Genomic DNA, 27168 nt, shown 5'->3' with positions numbered 1-27168 from the left:
TTTTTTTTTTTTTAACAATACGTCCTGGGGATTAGAATGTACATCCTTAACTTTCCACAAGCCATATAAAGTTAATATTGTACCACTTCACATAAAATGGTGAAATCTTGCAATGATACAGGATCCATATCCCCCACGTCAGGCCTTTATACTACAATTGTTTCATGTCTGTTTAATATAAACTCTGCAACACTGTATTGTAATTAGTTACAAATAGTCATATTATTACAAGTCATTTGCATTTACCCAAAGATTTACCATCTTCAAAGCAATTCCTTTCTCTTTGAGAAACCAGGTTTCCATCTGGTCCCATTTTCCTTTAGCCTGATGATTTTCCTTTTAGCATTTCCTGCAGTGCTGGTTTGACAGTGATTTATCTTAGTATGCTTTTATCTGAAAATGAAACTGTCTTCACCTTCATTCTTTTTTTTAAGAAATATATCTTTTGTTTCATAGAAAAGAGTAATAAGGAAAAGATTTCCTTCACAATAGCAACAACAATCATAAAATATGCAGAAATAAATAAGAATAAATGAGAGTATAAATTATATGAAGAAAACTATTGAACTCTACTTAGGAGTCTTTTCTACTTTATTAAGGTATAATTGACAAACAAAAATTATATATATTCTAAGTTCACCTTCATTCTGGAAGAGTATTTTTGATACATATAGAATTTCCGGTTGACAGGTTTTTTTTTGGTTTTTTTTTTTTCTTTTCAGTCCTTTAAAGCTGTTCTACTCTCTTCTGGCCTCCATGGCTTTTGATGAGAAATGTCAGCTGTTAATCAAATTTTTGTTTCTCTGCATGTACTTTTTCATTTTTACATTGTTGCCTTTAATATTTGCTCTGTCTCTGGTTTTCAACAGTTCATCTCTAATATGCCTCAGCTTAGATGTCTTTGTGCTTATTCTGTTTGCTCTTGGTTGAGTAATTTGTGTCTACATATTTCTATCTTTCATGACATTTGGAAAATTTTGAGACATTATTTCTTCAAATATTTTTTCTGCTCCAGTTTCTCTTTCTTTTCCTTTTGGGACTCCAATTACATTGTATTGGACCTTTGATATTATCTAAAAGGTCTCTGGGTCTCTGTTCATTTTCTTTCTCAATCTTAGTCTGAGTTTTTCACCCTGGATAATTTCTATTCTTCTATCTTCCAGTTCATTTACTCTTTCTTCTGTCATCTCTAGTCAATTCTGGTTAATTCTGTCCAGTGAATCTTTTACTTCAGATACTGTATTTTTCAGTTCCTGAGTTTCAATTTGGCTCCTTTTTATCCTTTGCTTCTCCACTAAGATGGTCTTTTTAATCAGTACAATTGTGTGCGTATATGTGTGTGTGTATGTGTGCGCGCGCGTGTGTGTGTAATTTCATCGAGGACCAGTTGAATAGCCACTTTAAAACTTTTGTTTGCTAGTTCTAATATCTGGGTTATACTTGGGTCTGTCTCCGTTGATTTTCTTTTCTCTTGAAAATATTATTCATTTTACTATGTATTTGGGTAATTTTGAGTTACATTCCAGATGTTACAAAAATTTGTGCAGATTCTAAATTCTGTATTTCTCTGATGATTGTTATTTCTTTTGTTTAGCTAGTAATTACCTTGGCTAGACTTGAACTTTAAATTCTGATCTTGGGCCTAATTTCATCCAGCCTCAGTTCAGATCTTTTGCTTTAGCTACACTGGCCTGTGTGTATTAGACAAACATGCTCAGATCAGGGGTCGGTCAGAGACGCTGGTAGACAGAATTTGCAGATGCCCTCTCTGGTCCTTTCCCTTCCAAAATCCATTTCCTTTAACAGCCACAGTTTTCCTGACTTTTCTGTTTTCTGGTTTCCCTAGGACAGATAAATTGTCATTTTTCTACTAATACTCCTGTTGCCTCACATGCTACACAAAGTGTACTTGCTTAAAACCACAACAATGGAAACTCACTTTGTATAACACCCCTTCTCCCAGTCAGTACTTCCCCTGCCACCAGAATCTGTCTGCTTCCATTCACTCTTCAGTGTCTTCAGGTTGTTGCTTTTTCTATTATTTCTAGGTTTTAGAGTTGACTCCAGCATTATTGAATTCATCACATTGATTCTTCTCTCCCTGCCCCAGTTTATTGAAGTATAATATATGTACAGTAAGATTCACTTCATAATGATTTTTAAAGTATACTGAGTTTCAAATTAACTAGTCTGAACATAAATACACTCATGTATTAATAGTACTTTCATTGTGGTTTTGAAGAAGTAGAACACTATAAAAAGTTTTAAGTTTACCCAAGCAAAGAAATCTATTGATAGTTATGTGAGGCTTTCAAAAGCCTACATACTCTTAGTACATTCCTAAAGACCCTCATCATACTCTTAGTAAATTCCTAAATTGCATGTTATAAATAATAAGGCACTACAAAAACCTATAATACAAATTAGGAGGAGATACAACTAACCTTTTTTCCTGAGTTTGGACCTTTTTTCCTTGGTGAAATATTTTTAACAGAACTGCTCCTTTTGGGGACTGCAGTAGGTCCAGGTGGTTTAATTCGACCTGATCTCCTGACCTGCTGTGTTGGTAATATTAGAGTAGTTTTCTGTGGAGACTGCATTGAATGCTGGCTCGCTTCGGAAGGAGAAGACTCTGTTTTTGCTATATTCTTTACAATAGGAACTGAGGAAAAAATATAAAAAATATTAAAGTAAATGACACAAGGTATTTTCTCCTTATGACTCAAAATAAGTTTTACTTGACCTTTAAAACCATTTCCAAAGGTCACTCACTGAAAACCACTTAAAACTAAAAGTACTATCTGAAATGAAGTTTTAGGTATCCTAAGATTTCATATTATCAGAAAATAGTTTAATTCTCCAGAAAAAATAAAGAGACTTTTATTAGAGGAATCAGTAACTTCAACTTAGCGTGGTAAAAATTTCTAGCAACTTACCTATTGGGAACTTCCCATATTTTTATGGGAAGCACAAAAAGGAGTCTCTCCTTCAGAATACACTATCCAATTATGTCACATATAGGAATCACCTCTCACATCAACATAGAAAAACAAAGCAAAGCAATTGCCTAGGGCTCCCACTTCATGTTTCAGAGGGCAGGGGCTCCCTTGCTCTTGACTTTTTTCAGATTTAATGAAGTATAATTGGTAAATAAAAATTATATATTTAAGGTTAATATACATTATGTCCCTATATGTATGTCTACTAATAAAGTTTTATATACTAAAATAGAGACTCTACATTAATGTTGTCATGGAAAGACCACAATCAGACCCAAGTGATTTGTAGCTACTAGTTTCCCTGTAGCCCAATTCAGTTTTAATATTCAAATAAAGGTTACCTGCCAGGTTAATTCTGTCCATGTTCACATTTAAGTAAAAAGAGATATGTTTAGTATTAATTCCTTGATAATTTCATTATTACAAATAAATGAATTTTACATAGTAAAAAGCACTAATGCTTAAAAAAGATATTTACAGGAAGAACAATGTAAGTGAAACATTTATACATCTATACAAAAATCAACTACTGTTATTTTGAGGGCTTCATTTTACAAGTCCAAACCAATCTGCTGCTTTGTTCCTCCCATACTCAAAGACGATGTACATGTAAATCTGACCCGCAATAGATAATACTACATCTTTTCTATGACCTTTTTATCTATCTTCTATCACTTACCAAACCAAGAGGAAGGAACAGCCTATCCTGAGCTGCCAGGGCAAAAGAGGACCACTTCACTGCCAACATCACTTTCCCCCTCATTTACAAGTAGTTCACCTACTTACACTAGCCTCTTTTTTACCACATTGCCATCATCTACTTCATACTCCAGGCTCACTTCCACTTTTCTGAAAAAGTCCAGTAACCTAACACGCATTATTTCTTCATACATAGTCTCCCTGTCATCATCTTAAGGAATTTGACCATCATACTCTTGGATGCTTCATCATCCTGACCTTATCACTGGAGAGTTCAGCTCTTTCCTGAAATGGCTGGAGTTGGCAATTTCTGAAACTCTTCTATCTCTAAGACAACCAACCATGTCCCCTTTCTCCAATTTCAACTTCCTTACCTGTTATCTTTGCTGATAGCCACTTCACATTCTCATTATGACATCTGATCAGGCTTTATATTCTCATTATGATATCTATTCACAAGCCCATATTCCATTTTCATCCAATCCATTAGCTTTCTTCTGGCTTTGCTTTACTCCCTACTCAACCCGCACCCAACTGTCCACCTCCACCAAAAACCCCTAACTAGTATCCCTTCTTTTATCACCCTTTGGTCTTTGATCATGTCCAGAACGTCAGTCCCCATCTCTGAGTCACACTATCATCTGCTTTCTCTGGTCCTGAGCTATAGAACAAGGGTCAGTTATCTTTTTACAGGAAGGGTCAGATACTAAATATCTCATGCTTTGAAGGTCACATAAGGTCTCTGTCGTACATTCTTGTTTCTTTTTTCTTTTCTCTTTTTTTTTTTTTTTTTTTTTGAGACAGAGTCTTGCTCTGTCACCCAGGCTGGAGTGCCGTGGCGGGATCTCAGCTCACTCAAGCTCCACCTCCCAGGTTCACGCCATTCTCCTGCCTCAGCCTCCCGAGTAGCTGGGACTACAGGCGCCTGCTACCACGCCCAGCTAATTTTTTGTATTTTGTAGAAGAGACAGGGTTTCACCATGTTAGCCAGGATGGTCTCAATCTCCTGACCTCGTGATCCGCCCGCCTTGGCCTCCCAGAGTGCTGGGATTACAGGCGTGAGCCAATACGCCTGGCCCTTTTTTGTTTCTTTGTTTGCTTATTTTTCTACAATCAATTAAGAATATAAAAAAAAAATTCTTAGCTTATAAGCTACATGAGCTGGATGTGGCCCTCAGGCTACTGTTTGCCAACTCCTGCTTTAGAACATTAAGATGCTACTAGTGTCTATAAAATCCATGCTAACCTGAACTGAGGAGTCACTGCTACAACTCACTGATTTCCAAGTATATTTCCATGGTAGAAGGCTTTTCCCTATTTAAGTTCCCATCTCCCTCTTTCTCTATTCCATTCAGAAAATGACCCAATCTTCTACTTTATGAGAAGATTAAAGGCTATCTTTTGGGGGGTAAACTTAAAAATCCCATTTCTCTGGCTGGGCACAGTGGCTCACGCGTGTAATCCCAGCACTTTGTGAGGCTGAGGCAGGTGGATCACCTGAGGTCAGGAGTTCGAGACCAGTCTGAACAACATGTTGAAACCCCATTTCTACTAAATAGAAAAAATTAGCCAGGCATGGTGGCGCATGTACTTGGGAGGCTGAGGCAGGAGAATCACTTGAAACCAGGAGGCAGAGGTTGCAGTGAGCCGAGAATGCGCCACTGCACTCCAGCCTGGACAAGAGTGAAACTCCATCTCAAAAATATATAAATATAAATAAAACCCCATTTCTCCATCTTAAAATACTTTTATTTTCAACCATTCTCTTGTTTTTCTCTTACAATGAATGAGAAGTTTTCTCTCTAGTTTTCGAAGTCCAATCTTTTATTTATATCTTAACAACATCTTCCTTTGGTTCCTACGGGACATTTTGGTTTTAATTATCTCTTCTCTCCTCAAGGTATTTGATCACTCAATCTCCAATTCCTTGCTGTCTCTTACAACTTTCACATATCCTTTATTTTGAAGTTACCTCCCTGTTTCTGATACACTTTCAAGCCCTTGAGTGAATTCCCTCTTTCCACTCACTACTATGAATAAAACATCAAGAAGAATTGCCTATACTTAACATTTCAATTTCCTTATTATTCCATTTCCTTAGCCCCTGTAATAAACTTTTCTTCCCCCAAACATATTTTAAAGAAATTATTTTCCAAGGTCATTAAGTGACCTCTTTTTAGTTACTGATATGGTTAGGCTTTGTGTCCCCACCCAAATCTCATCTTGAATTGTAATCCCCATAATCCCCACATGGCAAGGGAGAGACCAGGTGGAGGAAATTGAATCATGGAGGCAGTTTCCCCCATGCTGTTCTCGTGATAGTAAGAGAGTTCTCATGAGATCTGATAGTTTTATAAGGGGCTCTTCCCACTTCGCTCGGCACCTCTCTCCTTCCTGCCGCTTTGTGAAGAAGGTGCATTGCTTCCTCTTTGCCTTCCACCATGAATGTAAGTTTCCGGAGGCCTCTCCAGCCATGCTGAACTGTGAGTCAATTAAACCTCCTTTATAAATTATCCAGTTTTGGGCAGTTCCTTATAGCAGTATGAAAACAGACTAACAAAATTACTAAACCCAAATAAAACGTTCACTCTCTTGACCAATCTACTGATCTCTGCAGTTCTAGTTCCCAACTCTAAATATATAGAATGAAGAAGAGGAATAATTGAGCTCCAGATCTGGGTTCAAATTCCTGTGCCAGGTTGGTTTAAGACAGAACCTAGGAGTATAGGAGGTCCACAAAAAATACTGAATGAATAAATGAAAAATATTTTCAGCCTGCAAGTCAATACTATACCCCCAAAACTAGTATATTCTATATAAAATAAGCAGTTAAATTGTAGCAAATAAAACGGTAACTTTACAGAACATAGCAACTATAATGAAATCAATATTTGATCTAACTATTTTGGCATTTGAAAACCGAAGCTATAGTTTCAAATAGTCCCCTAAAATATATATATTTGTTCCATATTATAATAAAAACTATTTGATGTATGGCATATATGTATGTATGAGCAAAGTTTTTAGAAAGTACTATATATATATATATACACTCTATATATATATATACTCTATATATATATATATACTCTATATATATACACACACACTATATATATATATATATATATATATATATATATATATATATATATTCTTTTTTTTTTTTTGGAGACAGAGTCTCACTGTGTCACCCAGGCTGGAATGCAGTGGCGCGATCTTGGCTCACTGCAACCTCCACCTCCCCGGTTCAACCAGTTCTCCTGCTTTAGCCTCCCAAGTAGCTGGGACTACAGGCACGTACCACCATGCCCGGCTGATTTTTGTACTTTTAGTAACGACTGGGTTTCATTATGTTAGCCAGGCTGGTCTCAAACTCCTGACCTCAGGCAATCCGCCCGCCTGGCCTCCCAAAGTGCTGGAATTACAGGTATAAGCCACCGAGCCCGGCCAAAAATTTTTAAAAATGAACAAAATTTCACTTTATAAAGCAGGCTTTTCAAATTCAAGGACTCAGTTTTTGGGGTTTTGTTTTTTGTTTGAGACAAGGTTTCACTCTGTCATCCAGTGCAGATGTGCAGGAGTGAAGTGATGTGATCATAGCTCACTGAAGCCTTGAACTCCTAGGCTCAAGTAATCTTCCCACCTCAGCCTCCTAAGGACTCGATTTTATTTATTGCCATATCCCCAGCACCTAGAATAAAATACTTTTTAAACCGATTTAACTAAAAAGGCAAGAGTAACCATTCAATATATTATACATCAAAATTAAACTCCCAGGAGCAATCATATAACATACATATAGATATACATACATATATACATACATGCGCCATGCTGAAACTCTATTCAGTATTAAACTACTTGAAATAGAAAATGGATTTGTTTAAATAAGGTTAAAACTATATATAAAACTTCAAACTGTGTGTTCATAGTGGTCACAAAATGAATAAAAATCTTTTTGAAAAAGTTATGTGAAATATAAAGAAGGATATGCTACTCATCTTTAATAAAACTTTTATGTAAACAACTAACACAAAATTTACCTGGTTCTTCAGCTTATCTTCAGACAGAACAGAAAATGTCCGGGTAAGAAAAACATCCAAGAAATGATAATTATGGAATTGTGGAAATGAAAAATAAATTAACAAATCTTGGGAAACAATCTAGACGGCAAGGAGTAAAGCCAACAGGGGGCCTGGAAGCCTGGAATGAGGGAAACTAGAGAAAGAAAGGAGATAGGTGCCAATATTTACTGGCTACCCATTACATGCTAGGCACTTCAATATGTGTTATTGCATGAAATCCTCCCAAACATCCTATGAGGTAGATATTGTTTCCTCACTTTACACATGAGGAAACATAGGCTCTGTGATGTTAGGTAACTGTGCCAAGAGCACCCATTTGGTTAACAGAGTTTGCCTCCTAAGCTCATGCCTTTTCCAATATGCCACTCTGCTTTCTGTCCTCTAACAACAACAACAACAAAGCCCATCATCAAATTCACTCCCGAGTCAAGGTGCGTTTTTTTGTTTTTTTGTTTTTTTTAATGACCCAAAGGACAACCTCGTGAACTCCTATGTGCTGTTTCACTATATAGTCAATAGTCAAGAGGTGCTCTCTGACAGGGAATCTTAGTTTAGAAAAAAAAAAAAATCAGATGTGAAAGCATGTTTATAATGAAAAATATTAACAAGCAGAGTAGCCCCCCCCCCCCGCTTATCCATATATTTTGGGGGACACATTCTAAGACGCTCCCCCACCCCCCTGCCCAGTGGACGCCTGAAACTGCCGATAGTATCAAACCCCATATATACTATGTACGAATTTCTTTTCCCTTCTTTGCAATTTCATAGATAGAAGTTTTGTTCTTACTGTAGACCTTGGCAACCTAAGCATATGACTTTTGTCTTTCCTTATTCAGTCAAGAACTTTCACTTTTTTATTTAAAGGAAGCCTAGAGTTCATATACACTCAGCTGTGCCACCCAATGCCTCTGCTTGGAACTTTGCTCCCTGTCCCACAGAGCCCAGATTGCCACAAACTAATCAATCATGGGCAGCAATAAGAGCAAAGTGGAGGTAGGTCAGGTATAAACGCCGTGAGCTTCCTTCATTTGCTCCTGCTGCCATCCCATACCATAACACTGGCTTCCTTGACTGGCGTCTTCAGATACTGTTCTATTTCTTCTCTCCCTTCCCTCTACCTGTATCAGAAGAGCCACCCATCCCATCCCAGAGGCCAACCTTGCTTTGGGAATTAAACATTCATAACAGCCAAGTCTGCTTTTCCTCTGAAAATACCTTTTGAATACTCAAGGACTGTTACTGTCAGATAAGAGTGACTTTACCTCTCCATAAGCATAGTAGAAGTCTTTTACATGTATGTTTATCTCCTTATCTTCAGCAACAACAAAATATTCTTTAAGAACACCTCAAAGGCTGAGGAAAACTCTAGAAGGAAACCACAAGGGGTAGATACCAGTGGAAAGGAAAACAAGGAAGCATGGTCCTGGTACTTATCACAACAGGCATCTGGAAATCAGAAGCCAGCTGAACACTAAGAATTTTCTCAGAAGAGGTGGGGTAGAGATCACATGAACATGGGGCTCTGTTACCAATGGCTCTTTACAGCTGCTATTCCTTTCCCTGCTTCTCACTATCTATTGTAGGAACACTCGTTCCAGACTAATTAGGTTCAAATCCAGCTTTGCCACACAATACCTCCTATGAGATTTGGGGCAGATTATTTAAATTTTGCATGTGGCACATTTAATCAACAGCAGCACCACTCATATCACCATCCCTGTGTCTATTCCTATCCTCCTTTCCCAGGCCCTAAAGGTGTTCCTTGCCCTCTTCTATCAATGGATTAGAGACTGGGGAAGGTTTGTTGCCACTGCCTGACAAATGGAAGGAAAAAAGTTTCCTCCAAAGAAGGAAATCCTACTTACCTACACTCTCCCTAGCTAATACCTTCTCTACTTCCTTTTAAGACTAAGCTATTTTCTCATTTTTCAACTTGCTATAATAACATTTCCACAGATACCATCTTTTAGGGAACCTCTGTGTGTTAATATCACCAACAACTTCCCAACAGATATTAACAATGGATGCCTCTTCCTGATCTTATTTGATTTTTAGCATTAGACACTTCTGCCTTCTTTTTAAAACTCTTAAGTCTCACATAGCAACTCTTTCCTGAGTTCCCTCCTACTTCCGTCACTTTTCCAGTAGTGTTCCTCAGGACTGACTGCCTTCTCCCCATCCCCACCTCAGTTTTGAGTGCTCTAGTTCAGTCCCATTATTTCAGCTACTGCCTACAGTAATGATTACCAAATCATTCAATCTCATGTTCTCTTGTCTGCTCAAGTGCATGCATACTTGTGCACATGTTTGCCTACTCTCTCTCCCTCTCTCTAGCACAGGCCTCTTGCAAGTTCCAGAGATGTTTTCAATAGCCAACTAGATATCTACATAAGCATCCCAAATTCAACATTTCCAAAAGGAGAATTCATTGTGCTTATCCTAAATGCTCTATCTTGATGAATGACATTACCTATCTGAAGTCAGAAATCTTGAAGTCATCCTTGTATGCTTCCTCCCTCCACATGTCTAGCCAAGCCCACCTCCCAAGTATTTCCCAGATGTGTTCTTCATGCCTGTCAGTGACTTGATTCAGGACCTCATAATGATGCGAACACGAGGCAGAGAAATTCTGGGAGGGTGGGTTCCCAGCAAGGGCCCTATCCTCAAGCCGAAAAGCTTGATACCACAGCCCAAAGTGAGAACTTATATCCCTGTTTTACTGCTCAAATGTTGCCTTTTGCAAAACCACCCATGGCCCACCTCACCCCCCATCCTGTGACCATAAAAGCCCCAGTCTCAGCTGGCGGAGTGAGGAGAAGTAGCTGGACCTCACAGACTTTGGTTGGACATCACAGAGAAGCGGCTTGACTTCAGAGGGACAGCTTGCCAGTGTAGCTTCAGGGGAGGATTGCCTTCCTACTCCATCCCCTTTTCAACTCCCCATCCCACTGAGAGCCACCTCCATCAGCAATAAAATCCCCCGCATTTACTATCCTTCAAATTCACTCATGCAACCTCATTCCTCCTGGATGCCGGACAAGAACTCAGGTGCCACGAGTGCAAGAGCAAAAGGCTGTCACACTGACCCTCTACTGAGTTGTTAACACTTCAGCCATCTGTGGACGGCAGAGCTAAAAGAGCACTGACTGTAACACTCCCTCTGGGGCTTCAGGGCTCACAGGTACCCCGCTAGATGCTGCCATGGGGCCCCCATGGAGTTCGCTCCTGCCAGCGCCCAAAAGTGCTCGCCCCGGCTCCTGCACCTGCTCACCTGTGTGTTCCCCTTCCCACAATGGGTAGAGTGTAGCAGGTCCAAGTGAGTGGAGTTTGCCCCTGCCGGCACCCAAGCAGCCAGCTAGTGCACTCCAGTTCCCACCCACGAAGGGGTCAGGGAAATATCCTGCTTCAATAACCTCTCACATAAGCTACAACATTAGCCTCTTAATTGCCATTCCAGGCTGCCCTTTCTGATCCATACTCTAGCCCATAAGCATTATCTTTAGAAAACACAAATTGTATGTCACTTTTCCACTTAAAACTCTTCAGTGATGCCACATTATCTACATGCTAAAATCTTAATTCCCTGGTCTGCTAAGACCCTCTACTATCTGCCCTCTGTGTATTTTCATAGCCCCATCTTTTTTCCCAGCTATCATTATAGATTCTGCCATAATCATCTGTGTAAACCAAAAAATAAAATTCTAAGCCCCACCCCCAACCACTGGAATGGACTTCTTCCTAGGATAGGGCACTTTAAAATTTAACCTGAAAGACTGGTTCAAGTCTGATGAGAAACAGGGGTCGGATATGCCTCATTATACCTTTCCAGCATTAATATCAACACAGACCTTTAGTCTGAAAAGAAACATTTACAATCTATTCTCTCTGAGGCCTGCTACCTGGAGGTTTCATCTACATGATAAAACTTGGTCTCTACAACCTCATATCACAACCCAGACATTTCTTCCTATTGATAACTCTTTCAACCAACTGCCAATTAGAAAAATTTTAACTCATTCAGTATGATATTGGTTGTGGGTTTGTCATAAATAGCTCTTATTGAGATACATCCCACTAATACCTAATTTATTGAGAGTTTTTAGCATGAAGGGCTGTTGAATTTTGTCAAAGGCCTTTTCTCCAACTATTGAGATAATCATGTGGCTTTTGTGTTTGGTTCTGTTTGTATGATGGATTACATTTCTGATTTGCATATGTTGAACCAGCCTTGCATCCCAGGGATGAAGACCACTTGATCATGGTGGATAAGCTTTTTGATGTGCTGCTGGATTTGTTTTGCCAGTATTTTATTGAGGATTTCTGCATTGATGTTCATCAGGGATATTAGTCTAAAATTCTCTTTTTTTGCTGTGTCTCTACCATGCTTTGGTATCAGGATGATGCTGGCCTCATAAAATGAGTTAGGGAGGATTCCCTCTTTTTCTATTGATTGGAATAGTTTCAGAAGGAATGGCACCAGCTCCTTTTTGTACCTCTGGTAGAATTCGGCTGTGAATCCATCTGGTCCTGGACTTTTTTTGGTTGGTAGGCTATTAATTATTGCCTCAATTTCACAGTCTGTTATTGGTCTATTTACAGGGATTCAACTTCTTCCTGGTTTAGTCTTGGGAGGGTATATGTGTCCAGGAATTTATCCATTTCTTCTAGATCTTCTAGTTTATTTGAATAGAAGTGTTTATAGTATTCTCTGACGGTAGTTTGTATTTCTGTGGGGTCGGTGGTGATATCCCCTTCGTCATTTTTTTTTGCGTCTATTTGATTCTTCTCTCTTTTCTTCTTTATTAGTCTTGCTAGCGGTCTATCAATTTTGTTGATCTTTTCAAAAAACCAACTCCTGGATTCATTGATTTTTTGGAGGGTTTTTTGTGTCTCTATCTCCTTCAGTTCTGCTCTGATCTTAGTTATTTCTTGCCTTCTGCTAGCTTTCGAATGTGTTTGCTCTTGCTTCTCTAGTTCTTTTAATTGTGATGTTAGGGTATCAATTTTAGATCTTTCCTGCTTTCTCTTGTGGGCATTTAGTGCTATAAATTTCCCTCTACACACTGCTTTAAATGTGTCCCAGAGATTCTGGTATGCTGTGTCTTTGTTCTCATTGGTTTCAGAGAACATCTTTATTTCTGCCTTCATTTCGTTATGTACCCAGTACTCAGGAGCAAGTATGTACTCAGGAGCAAGTTGTTCAGTTTCCATATAATTGAGTGGTTTTGATTGAGTTTCTTAATCCTGAGTTTTAGTTTGATCACACTGTGGTCTGAGAGACAATTTGTTATAATTTCTGTTCTTTTACATTTGCTGAGGAGTGCTTTACTTCCAACTATGTGGTCAATTTTGGAATAAGTGCGATGTGGTGCTGAGAAGAATGTATATTCTGCTGATTTGGGGTGGAGAGTTCTGTAGATGTCTATTAGGTCTGCTTGGTGCAGAGCTGAGTTCAAGTCCTGGATATCCTTGTTAACTTTCTGCCTCGTGGATCTGTCTAATGTTGACAGTGGGGTGTTAAAGTCTCCCATTATTATTGTGTGGGACTCTAAGTCTCTTTGTAGGTCTCTAAAGACTTGTTTTATGAATCTGGGTGATCCTGTATTGGATGCATATATATTTAGGATAGTTAGCTCTTCTTGTTGAATTGATCCCTTTATCATTATCCCTTTACCTTCTTTGTCTCTTTTGATCTTTGTTTGTTTAAAGTCTGTTTTATCAGAGACTAGTATTGCAACCCCTGCTTTTGTTTGTTTTCCATTCGCTTGGTAGATCTTCCTCCATCCCTTTATTTTGAGCCTATGTTTGTCTCTGCACGTGAGATGGGTCTCCTGAATACAGCACACTGATGGGTCTTGACTCTTTATCCAATTTGCCAGTCTCTGCCTTTTAATTGGAGCATTTAGCCAATTTACATTTAAGGTTAATATTGTTATGTGTGAATTTGATCCTGTCATTACGATGTTAGCTGGTTATTTTGCTCGTTAGTTGATGCAGTTTCTTCCTAGCATCGATGGTCTTTACAATTTGGCAAACTGGAACAATTTGAAAACTGGCACAAGACAGGGATGCCCTCTCTCACTACTCCTATTCAACACAGTGTTGGAAGTTCTGGCCAGGGCAATCAGGCAGGAGAAAGAAATAAAGGGTATTCAATTAGGAAAAGAAGTCAAATTGTCCCTGTTTGCAGATGACATGATTGTATGTTTAGAAAACCCCATCGTCTCAGCCCAAAATCTCCTTAAGCTGATAAGCAATTTCAGTAAAGTCTCAGGATACAAAATTAATGTGCAAAAATCACAAGCATTCCTATACACCAGTAACAGACAAACAGAGAGCCAAATCATGAGTGAACTCCCATTCACAATTGCTTCAAAGAGAATAAAATACCTAGGAATCCAACTTACAAGGGATGTGAAGGACCTCTTCAAGGAGAATTACAAACCACTGCTCAAAGAAATAAAAGAGGACACAAACAAATGGAAGAACATTCCATGCTCATGGATAGGAAGAATCAATATCGTGAAAATGGCCATACTGCCCAAGGTAATTTATAGATTCAATGCCATCCCCATCAAGCTACCAATGACTTTCTTCACAGAATTGGAAAAAACTACTCTAAAGTTCATATGGAACCAAAAAAGAGTCCGCATTCCCAAGACAATCCTCAGCCAAAAGAACAAAGCTGGAGGCATCAGCTACCTGACTTCAAACTATACCACAAGGCTACAGTAACCAAAACAGCGTGGCACTGGTACCAAAACAGAGATATAGACCAATGGAACAGAACAGAGCCCTCAGAAATAGCATCACACATCTACAACCATCTGATCTTTGACAAACCTGACAAAAATAAGAAATGGGGAAAGGATTCCCTGTTTAATAAATGATGCTGGGAAAACTGGCTAGCCATATGTAGAAAGCTGAAACTGGATCCCTTCCTTACACCTTACACAAAAATTAATTCAAGATGGATTAAAGACTTAAATGTCAGACCTAAAACCATAAAATCCCTAGAAAAAAACCTAGGCAATACCATTCAGGACACAGGCATGGGCAATGACTTCATGTCTAACACACCAAAAGTAACAGCAACAAAAGCCAAAATTGAGAAATGGAATCTAATTAAACTAAAAAGCTTCTGCACAGCAAAAGAAACTACCACCAGAGAGGACAGGCAACCTACAGAAGGGGAGACAATTTTTGCAATCTACTCATCTGACAAAGGGCTAATATCCAGAATCTACAAAGAACTTAAACAAATTTACGAGAAAAAATCAAACAACCCCATCAAAAAGCGGGCAAAGGATATGAACAGACACTTCTCAAAAGAAGACATTTATGCAGCCAACAGGCACATGAAAAAATGCTCATCACTGGTCATTAGAGAAATGCAAATCAAAACCACAATGAGATACCATCTCACACCAGTTAGAATGGCGATCATTAAAAAGTCAGGAAACAACAGGTGCTGGAGAGGATGTGGAGAAATAGGAACACTTTTACACTGTTGGTGGGACTGTAACTAGTTCAACCATTGTGGAAGACAGTGTGGCGATTCCTTAGGGATCTAGAATTAGAAACACCATTTGACCCAGCCATCCCATTACCGGGTATATACCCAAAGGATTATAAATCATGCTGCTATAAAGACACATGCACACGTATGTTTATTGTGGCACTATTCACAATAGCAAAGACTTGGGATCAACCCAAATGTCCATCAATGATAGACTGGATTAAGAAAATGTGGCACGTATACACCATGGAATACTATGCAGTCATAAAAAAGGGTGAGTTCATGTCCTTTGTAGGGACATGGATGAAGCTGGAAACCATCATTCTCAGCAAACTACCACAAGGACAGAAAACCAAACATCACATGTTCTCACTCATAGGTAGGAACTGAACAATGAGAACACCTGGACACAGGGTGGGGAACACCACACTCCAGGGCCTGTCGTGGGGGGAGGGAGGAGGGATAGCATTAGGAGATATACCTAATGTAAATGACGAGTTAATGGGTGCAGCACACCAACATGGCACATGTCTACATATGTAACAAACCTGTACATTGTGCACATGTACCCTAGAACTTAAAGTATAATAATAATAATAAAAAAAAAATTAACTCTATGACCTGGAAGTCCCCCCACCTTCAAGCTGTCCCACCTTTCTGGACCAAACCAACGTATTTCTTAAATGTATTTCATTGCAGTTTCATGTCTCCCTAAAATGTATAAAACCAAGCTGCACCCCAACCACCTTGGGCACATGTTCTCAGGATCTCCTGGGGGCTGTGTCATAGGCCAAGGTCACTCATATTTGGCTCAGAATAAATCTCTTCAAATATTTTACAGAATTTAACTTTTCATCAACATCTGCTCAGTCTTCCATTCTCACTCTTTCTGCCTTCACAGAGATCGATTCTCTTTTCAGGAAAGGCCTTCCCTTCCTTGTTGTCAATGGCTAAACTATTACATATTCTTCGAAATTCTGCTCAACTACCAGCTCTGTAAAATTCTAGCAATAAGTTACTCAGGCAAACATAGGACCATGATGTTCACACAGCACACATACTGTATGTATTTATCTCTATTGGCATAGACCTTGTAACAGCTTGTCTTTATTTACATATATCTATCTGTCCCACCATACTGTGAGTTCCCTTAGGAGAAGGAACTATGTTAAGTTCCACTGTTACCTCTCAAATACCTGGTCTAGGGCCTACCATATAATGTGCATCCAATAAATGTTTGCTGAATTAATGACTTTTTAAAATTCAAGTTTTGTCTCTGATCTTATATTATCATAGAAACAATTCAGGGTGTTTATGCATTAAATTGACTACTATAGCTTGATCGTAACATTTTACCATTTTCTTGGCAAAAGTAAGCTTCAAATACTCATCAACCAACTTAATTTCTAGAATATATTCAAAACGGAAGGAAAAACTGCAAATTTAGGTACCACTTCATACTCACTAGGATGGCTATAATAAAAAAGATGAAAAATAACAACTGTTGGCAAGGATGTGGAGAAATCAGGACCCTTGTACACTGCTAGTGAGAATGTAAAGTGGTGCAGCTGCTGTGAACAACAGTTTAGCAGCCAGGCGTAGTGGCTCACGCCTGTAATCCCAGCACTTTGGGAGGCCAAGGCAGGCAGATCACCTGAGGTCAGAAGTTCGAGACCAGCCTGGCCAACAGAAATCCCGTCTCTACTAAAAACACAAAAATCAGCCAGGCGTGGTGGCACACACCTATAGTCCCAACTATTCGGGAGCCTGAGGCATGACAATTGCTTAAACCCAGGAAGCGGAGGTTGCAGTGAGCCAAGATTGCACCACTGCACTAAAGCCTGGGTGACAGAGCGAAACTCCGTCTCAAGAAGAAAAAAAAAAACAGTTTGGCAGTTCTTCAAAAAAGTTAAATTACCATATGACCCACCAATTCCACTCCTAGGTACAGATCCCAAAGAACTGAAAAACGTACTCATGTATACACACACACACACACACACATATACACACACACATATACATACATATATATACATATATACACACACACACACATACATATACACACACACATATTCACACATATACATATACATACATATATACACACACATATACATATACATACATACACACACACATATATATTCACACATATACATATATATACACACATATACATATACATACATATACACACACACACACCCGTGTTCATAGCAGCACTATTCACGGTAGCCAAAAGGTGGAAAAGGCCTAGATGTCCATCATCGGAGAAATGGATAAGCAAACTGTGACATATCCATACAAAGGAATAGTATTCGGTCATAAAAAGGAATGAAGTACTAATATATGCTACAACATGTATAAACCTTGAAGGCATTATGCTAAGTGAAAGACACAAAAGGTCACACCTTGTATGATTCCATTTACACAAACTATTAATATCTAGAATAGGTAAATCCATTGAGACAGAATATAGATTGGTGATTAACAAGGGCAAGGGGGAGAAAGAAATGGGGAGCAACTGTTTAATGGGTACAGGGTTTCCTTTTAAGGTGATAAAAATGTTTCAGAATAAAATGGAGGTGATGGTAGCACAACATAGTGAATGTACTAAATGCCCTTGAATTGTTCGTTTTAAAATGGCTAAATTTTGTGTTATGTGAATTTCACTGCAAAAAAACAAAACAAAACCAAAAAAAACCTTAGGATAAAAACAAGGAAGAAAATTTGTTTCTGTTTTTGTTTGAGACAGGGTTCTCACTCTGTCACCCAGGCTGGAGTGCAGGGGTGTGATCATGGCTCACTGCAGCCTCGATTTCCTAGGCTCAAGAGATCCTCCCACTTCAGCCTCTCAAGTAGCTGGGACTACAGGCATGCACCACCACACCCGGCTAATTTTTTTATTTTTTGAAGAGACAGAGTTTCACCATGTTGCCCAGGCTGGTCTCAACCTCCTGGCCTCAAGCAATCCACCCACCTCGGCCTCCCAAAGTGCTGGGATTATAGGTATGAGCCACCATGCCAGGTCAGGAAGGAAATCTGCATACCTCAAATGTGCCGGAGACTCAGAATATAGTATTAAAATTTGTCTTTACAACTTTGTGAAGCAAGTATCATCTCTATTTTAAATATGAATAAACAGAGGCTCAGCAAGATAAGTAACCACCCCAACCCAGTATCACACATTAGTCTAGAAGTGGTAGAACTAGGATTCAAATTCAGAACTGTCTTACCCAAAAGCTCATGCTCTTTGTTTAAACTGGGTACTATTTTTAATTAATGAGGAGGAAAATGAAAAGAGATCTTTTAATCAAAATATTTTCTTCTATAAACACAATACAGAATTAAATATTTTGGTTAAATATGTTTTTCAGGTTCAAATTTGAGGGAGCTTACATAGAAACCACAAAAAAAAAATTTAAGTAGCACAGAAAATAAGTATCAATATGCCCTTCCTTAATAATCCAGTGTTGAGAGGAGAGAAGATGGCCAACTAGACACAGCAGGAAATGCCGTTCCCACCGAGAGAGACCAAATTACCTGGGTGTGGTAGCTCACACCTGTAATCCCAGCACTTTGGGAAGCCGAGGCGGGAGGATCACTTGAGCTCTGGAGTTCAAGACCAGCCTGGGCAACATGGTAAAACCCCATCTCTACAAAAATTAGCCAGATGTGGTGGCACACGCCAGTAGTCCCAGCTACTTAGGAGGCTGAGGTGAGAGGATCACTTGAGCTTGGGAGGCAGAGATTGCAGTGAGCTGAGATCATGCCACTGCACTCTAGCCTGGGCAACAGAGCAAGGCCCTATTTCAAAATTAAATAAACAAATAAATAATAAAAGAGAGAGAGACCAAATTAGCAACCAAAGCACCATAATTTGGGCAGATCTTTGGGGAGAAAACACCAAAAGTGAATGGATAGGCACCACTGAAGCAAAGGCTGAAGAGGGAGGAAGCTGGGAACGCTGCACAGGGTACCCGAATGCAAGGCTAGCTCCCAGCCCTGAACAGCTCCTGGGAAAGGGGTGAGTAAAAGAACTGAAGGGCAACTCACTCTTGCCACGGACCTCTGTGATTTTAGCTACAGAGGACCCTGCATCCCCCATGAACATGTGAGTTGGCAGGGGGATCTCCCTGGGAAGGAGGCAGAAACAGGCCTTTGGATGGTGCAGAGCCCAGGAGGTTTTATGTGCTGCGCAGCTCTGGCAGGGAGCAGCCACAGACACCCAGTTGATCTCTGAGCCAAGAGAGAGCTGGGCCAGCTTCCCCATGGGACTGGAGCAGGCCTGCTCTGCAAGCCCTTCTGCCCACCAGCCCCTCCCAGGCCCAATGCCTAGCTACCCTGCAGGAGCAGGTGCACAGCACAGCCCCTGCAGCCCAGCCTGAGTGCCTTGTTGCAACTGATTACTTTCCTAGCAACCAAGAAGCACATCAGATCTCCCAGCACAGATGGAATCTGACCAGGAGCCACGGAAAGTTCCAGTTCCTTCAGGGCTGCAGCCTGCAACTAGGGAATATGTAGCCAAGATCTGTGGCTGCCACTCGAGGAGAGGAGGGGCCCCCATCCTCAGAGCCCTAAGAGGGGCAAGACATGTAGGTTCCTGAGCCAGGGCGGGAGCAGGGTGTGCCTCACTTGGAGGGCGGGTCCAGAAGGGGCGTGTTATATTTCTCCACTGCAACCCCTGCCCGACGGGACACCATAACCTGGAAAACCTAACAAAAGAATCACAGGCACAACAACAGTCATCAGAGGGGGCTCCCCCGAGGCCCAGGGGCAGACCTGGGGAGGGGACCATTTCTCTTCCTCTGTACCCCACTATAGAGCACGCCTGTGGACACGACGAAGTACAAAAGTGCGGATGGGTATTAACCTAACTACCTACAGCTATTACTGTCAAGTGCCATCTACTGGATCACAGCACAAACTACAAAACCAAAAATCATTGGGCTAATATACCTACAAATCAAATGTAAGAATTCACCTACACATAAAGATTCTGCACAGGTCACTGGCCCCCTGAAAGCATCCAGAAATGAAGCCAATGGACTGTACTCAACTTACACCATAGTTAAAGGAACACCAACCCTCCTAGATGAGAAAGAATCAGCACAATAACTTTGGCAATTCAAAAAGCCAGAGTGTCCTCTTTACCTCCAAAAGAGTCTACTAGCTCCCCAGCAATGGTTCTTAATCAGTCTGAAATGACAGACACAGAATTCAGAATCTAATATGCAAGGAAGCTCATCAAGACTCAAGAGAAAGCTGAAACCCAATCCAAAAAATCCAGTAAAACAATGTGAGACGTGAAAGACAAAATAGCCATTTTAAGAAAGAACCAAACTGAACTTCTAGAACTGAAAAACTCACTACAAGAATGACAAAGACAAGACCTAACCATCTGTTGTCCTCAAGACACCCATCTTATATGTAACAACACACATAGGCTCAAAGTAAAAGAATGGAGATCTATCACATACTAGAACATATTCCAGTTCTTTGAATCAACTCAGGCAAAAAGAAAGAAAAAATGATTTTAAAAACGAACAAAACCTCTGAGAAATATGGGATTATGCAAAGAGACCAAATCTATGACTCACTGGCATTTCTGAGAGAGGAGAATAAGCAACTTGGAAAATATATTTGATGATACGGTCCATGAAAATTTCCCTAATCTCACTAAAGAGGTTGACATGCAAACAGAAGAAATACAAAGAACACCAGCTAGATGGTCAAGACAATCATCCCCAAAGCAGGTAGTTATGATTCACCAAGGTCAATACAAAAGAAAAAAATTTACAGGCAGCCAGAAATAAGGGTCAAGTCATGTACAGAGGAAATCCCATCAGACTATCAGTAGACCCCTCAGCAGAAATCTTACAAGCCACAAGATATTGGGAGCCTATTTTCAGTGTCCTTAAAGAAAAGAAATTCCAACCAAGAATCTCATACCCCACCAAACGAAGCTTCATACATGAGGGAGAAATAAAATCCTTGTCAGACAAGCAAATGCTCAGAGAATGCATTTCAACTAGACCAGCCTTACAACAGATCCTTAAGGGAGTGGGAAACATGAAATTGAAAGAATGACACCTGCTACCACAAAAACCCATTTAAGCACACAGCCCACAGGCACTATAAAGCAAGTATGCAATTAAGTCTACATAACAACCAGCTAACAACACAATGACAGGATCAAAATCATACATATCAGTACTAACCTTGAATGTAAATGGGCTAAACACTCCACTTAAAAGACACAGAATGACAAACTGAATACAAAAACAAGACCTAACCATCTGTTGTCCTCAAGAGACCCATCTTATATGTAACAACACACATAGGCTCAAAGTAAAAGAATGGAGATCTATCACACAAACAGAAAACAAAAAAGAACAGGAGTCACTATTCTTATATCAGATAAAATAGTCTTTAAATCAATAAAAAATAAGATAATGAAGATAATTATATAATGATAAAGGGTACAATCCAACAAGAAGTCTTAACTATCCTAAATATATATGCACCCAACATTGGAGCACCCAGATTCATAAAACAAGTTCTTCCTGGCCTATGAAAAGACTTAGACAACCACACAATAATACTGAGAGACTTCAACACCTCACTGACAGCGTTAGATCATTGAAGCAGAAAACTAATAAAGAAATTCTAGACTTAAACTCAACACTTGACAAACTAGACCTAAAAGACATCTACAGAACACTCCACCCAACAACCACAGAATATATACTCTTCTCATCTGCACACAGAACATATTCTAAAATCGACCACATGCTCAGTCATAAAGCAAGTCTCGATAAAACTAAAAAAAAAAACTGAAATCATACCAAGCACATTCTTGGGCCACAGTGCAATAAAAACAGAAATCACTACCAACATCCCTCAAAACTACATAAATACATGGAAATTAAACAACTTGCTCCTGAATAACTCCTGGGTGAACACCAAAATTAAGGCTGAAATCAAAACATTCTTTAAAACTAATAAAAATAGGGAAACAACTTACCAAAATCTCTGGGATGCAGTTAAAACAGTGTTAAAAGGAAAGTTGATGATGCCTTCATCAACAAGTTACAAAGATCTCAAATTAAAAATCTAACTTTGGGCCAAGCACAGTGGCTCTCGCCTGTAGTCCCAGCACTTTGGGAGGCCAAGGCAGGTGGATTGCCTGAGGTCAGAAGCTCGAGACCAGCCTGGCCAACATGGCGAAACCCCATCTCTACTAGAAATACAAAAATTAGCTGGGCATGGTGGCAGGTGCCTGTAATCCTAGCTGCTCGGGAGGCTGAGGCATAAGAATCACTTGAACCTGGGAGGCGGAGGTTGCAGTGAGCCGAGATCGCACCACTGCATTCCAGCCTGGGGGATAGAGCGAGACTGTCTCAAAAAAAAAAAAAATCTAACTTTGCACCTAAAGGAACTTGGGGAAAAAAAAAAAACCCAAAGCTAGCAGAAAAAATAAATAACTAAAATTAAAGGCGAATTTAATAAAAGTGAGATGCAGGCTGGGTGCTGTGGCTCACGCCTGTAATCCCAACACTTTGGAAGGCTGAGGTGGGTGGACCACCTGGGTCAGGAGTTCGAGACCAGCCCGACCAACATGGAGAAACCTCATCTCTACGAAAAATACAAAATTAGCTGGGCGTGGTGGCGTGCACCTGTAATCCCAGCTACTTGGGAGGCTGGGGCAGGAGAATCACTTGAATCCAGGAGGCAGAGGTTGCAGTGAGCTGAGATCATGCCATTGCACTCCAGCCTGGGCAACAAGAGTGAAACTCCATCTTAAAAAAAAAAAAAAAAAAAAAAAACTGAGATGCAAAAATCTATACAAAAGATCAAGGAAACCAAGAGTTTGTTCCTTACAAAAATAAACATGATTGATAGACCACTAGCTAGGTTAACAAAGAAAAAAAAAAGAGAAAATAGAAATAAGTACAATCAGAAATGATGAGGATGACATTACAATTAATCCCACAGAAATATAAAAGATCCTCAGAGAATACTATGAACAACTCTATGCAAGGCCAGGCGTGGTGGCTCACACTGGTAATCCCAGCACTTTGGGGGGCCAAGGTGAGCAGATTGCTTGAATCCAGGAGTTCAAGACCAGCCAGGGCAACATGGTAAAACCCTGTCTCTATTAACAATACAGAAATTAGCCAAGCATAGTAGCACACACCTGTAATTCCAGCTATTCGTGGGGCTGAGGCGGGAGGATCACTTGAGCCCAGGAAGTTGAGGTTACAGTAAGCCAAGATCACACCATTGCACTCCGGCCTGGGTGACAAAGTGAGACCCTATCTCAAACAAACAAACAAAACCAACAAAACTCTACACACACAAATTGGAAAATCTAGAGGAAATGGATAAATTCCTGGGAACAAACAATCGCCCAAGACTGAATCAGGAAGAGATTGGAACCCTGACTAGACCAATATCATGCTCTGAAATTGAATCAGTAATAAAAAACCCGCCAACCAAAAGAAGCCCTGGAACAAATGAATTCACAGCCAAATTCCATCAGACATACAAAGAAGAGCTGGTACCAATCCTACTGAAACTATTCCAAAAACCTGAGGAGGAAGGACTCCTCCTTAACTCATTCTATGAAGCTGGCATCATTAGCCTAACCAAAACCTGGCAGAGACATGACAAAGGAAAAAAAAAACTTCAGGCCAGTATCCCTGATGAACATAGAGGCAAATATCCTCAACAAAATACTAGCAAACTGAATCCAGCAGCACATCAAAAAGTTAATTCACCACGATCAAGCAGGCTTTATTCCTGGGATGCAAGGTTGGTTCAACATACACAAATCAATAAATGTGATCCAACACACAAACAGAATTAAAAGCAAAAAACACATAATCATCTCAATAGATGCAGAAAAAGCTTTCAATAAAATCCAACATCTCTTCACAATAAAAACCCTCAATAGACAGGGCTTCAAACAAACATACCTCAAAATAATAAGAGCCATCTATGACAAACCCACAGCCAACATCATACTAAATGGGCAAAAGCTGGAACCATTCCCCTTGAGAACTGGAACAAGCCAAGGATGCCCACTCTCACCACTTCTATTCAACATAGTACTGGAAGTTCTAGCCAGAACAGTCAGAAATAAAAAGCATCCAAACAGGAAAAGAAAAAGTCAAACTATCTCTCTTCAGTGATGATATGTTCTATACCTAGGAAACCCTGATGACTGCCAAAAGGCTAGTAGAACTGATACATTATTTTAGCAAGGTTTCAGGATACAAAAGTCAATGCGGAAAAATCAGTAACATTTCTACATACCAATAATATCCAGCCTTAGAGTCAAATCAAGAACACAATCCCATTTACAACAGCCACAAAGAAAATGAAATATCTAGATACAGGTAACCAAGAAGGTGAAAGATCTCTATAAGGAGAACTACAAAACACTGCAGAAAGAATTAGAGATCACACAAATAGATGAGAAAATATCCCATACTCATGGACTGGAAGACTCGATATCATTAAAACAGCCATATTGTGTAAGGCAATTTAGAGATTCAACACTATTGCTAACAAACTATTAAAGTCATTCTTCACAAGATTAGAAAAAAACTATTCTAAAATTCATACGGAACCAAAGAAGAGCCCAAATAACCAAAGCAATCCTACACAAAAAAGAACAAAGCCAGAGGTATCAAACTACCCAACTTTAAACTATACTATAAGCATGGTACTGGTACAAAAACAGACCAATAGAACAGAACAGAAAATCCAGAAATAAAGCCATATAACCTACAACCACCTGATCTTGTACAAGACCAACAAAAACAAACAATGGAGAAAGGACTCCCTAATTCAATAAATGGTGCTGGGACAAGTGACTAGCCATATGCAGAAGAATGGAACTAAACCCTTACCTTTCACCATACACAAAAATTAACTCAAGATGGATTAAAGATTCAAATGTAAGACTTCAAACTATAAAAATCCTAGAAAAAACCTAACAAATACCCTCTCAACATTGGCCTTAGCAAAGAACTTTTAGCTAAGTCCTCAAGAGCATGTGCAACAAAATTGACAAGTGGAAGCTAATTAAACAAAGGAGCTTCTGTACAGCCAAAGAAACCATCAGCAGAATAAACAGACAACCTACAGAATGGGAGAAAATATTCACAAAGTACACATCCAACAAAGGTCTAATATCCAGAATCTGTAAGAGACTTAAATCAACAAGCAAAAAATAACCCCATTTAAAAATGGACACAGAACATGAACAGACACTTCTCAAAAGACATACACATGGCCAACAAACATGAAAAAATGCTCATCATCACTAATCATCAGAGAAATGCAAATCAAAACCACAATGACATACCATCTCACACCAGTCAGAATGGCTATTATTTTAAAATAAGTCAAAAAACAACAGATGTGGCTGGGCGCGGTGGCTCACGCCTATAATCCCAGCACTTTGGGAGACCAAGGCGGGTGGATCACCCGAGCTCAGGAGCTCGAGACCAGCCTGACCAACATGGAAAAACCCCGTCTCTACTAAAAATACAAAATTAGCTGCGCACAGTGGTGCATGCCTGTAATCCCAGCTACTCAGGAGGCTGAAGCAGGAGAATCGCTTGAACCTGGGAGGTGGAGGTTGCGGTGGGCCGAGATTGTGCCATTGCACTCCAGCCTGGGCAACAAGAGCGAAACTCCACTTCAAAAAAAAAAAAAAACAAAACAGATGTTGGCAAGGCTGTAGAGAAAAAGGACACTTATACATTGTTGGTGGGGACATAAATTAGTTCAGTCACTGTGGAAAACAGTTTGGAGATTCCTCAAAGAACTCAGAACTACCATTAAGTCCAGCAATCACATTACTGAGTATATACCCAAAGGAAAACAGATTATTATACCAAAAAGACACATGCACTCATATGTTCATTGCTGCACTATACACAATAGCAAAGACATGGAATCAATTTAGGTGGCCATCAATAGTAGACTAGATAAAGAAAATGTGGTACATATATACCATGGAATACTAGATAGCCATAAAAAAGAATGGAATTATATCCTTTGCAGCAACATAGATGGAGCTGGAGGCCATAATCCTAAGCAAATAAGCACAAGAACAGAAAATCAAATATCGCATGTCCTCACTTATAGGTGAGAGCTAAACACTGAGCACACATGGACATAAACATGAGAACAATAGACATAGAAGACTACTGGGCAGCGGGGGCGCGGGAGGAGAGGTTGAAAAACTAATTATTGGGTACTATGCTCACTACCTGGGTGCAATATACCCATGTAACAATCCTGTACATGTACCCTCTGTATCTAAAATAAAAGCTGAAACCTAAAAATAGTAATTCGATGTTTAGGTGTTTTAATTTTTTCTTTTTTCCTCAAAGCAATTGAGTTTTTTCAATTCTCTTGACTAAATATACCTTTAAGAAAAACTATTGCAACAAATATTGGCGGAGTACCTTCTGACAGTCTTCCTTGACAATTTAAATTTTCCTGTGGAATTTCTCTAATTCAAATATTTACAATCGGACCACATTTTAAGTCTGTTAAACTACTAGAATAACAGAGTAAGAATACCTAAGTAGATGAGACCAAATCAATACAATTCTGTGTATATAGAATAGAATACAACATGCTTTTTAAAAGATGTCCTCAATTGGTCTCAATGACTACTGGCAATTAAAATTTGATTTTTTAATTAAAATATCCTAGTCCTTATATACCAAAATATTAGCAGTGATAATCTCCAGATGGCAAGAATATATGCAGTTTTCAGATTTTCCTCTTATCACTTATTTTCTAAATGTTCTATAATAAATATCAATTT

The 27168-nt window shown here is 39.5% G+C and overlaps 1 protein-coding gene across 3 annotated transcripts in view; it reads right to left on the bottom strand.

The window, feature by feature from the left end:
* The window catches only part of LOC105478186 (Scm polycomb group protein like 2), a 118389-nt gene that overhangs the window by 24033 nt on the left and 67188 nt on the right, over nt 1-27168 (bottom strand). For all 3 annotated transcript variants that reach the window (XM_011735256.3, XM_011735258.3, XM_011735257.3), the window contains exon 8: nt 2445-2662. In XM_011735256.3, the coding sequence (XP_011733558.1) occupies nt 2445-2662 (218 nt within the window). The remainder of the gene's footprint in view (nt 1-2444; nt 2663-27168) is intronic.

The sequence above is a fragment of the Macaca nemestrina genome, chromosome X (assembly GCF_043159975.1).
Source record: "Macaca nemestrina isolate mMacNem1 chromosome X, mMacNem.hap1, whole genome shotgun sequence".
Taxonomy (NCBI): domain Eukaryota; kingdom Metazoa; phylum Chordata; class Mammalia; order Primates; family Cercopithecidae; genus Macaca; species Macaca nemestrina.
This window is presented reverse-complemented; position numbering and strand designations above follow the sequence as displayed.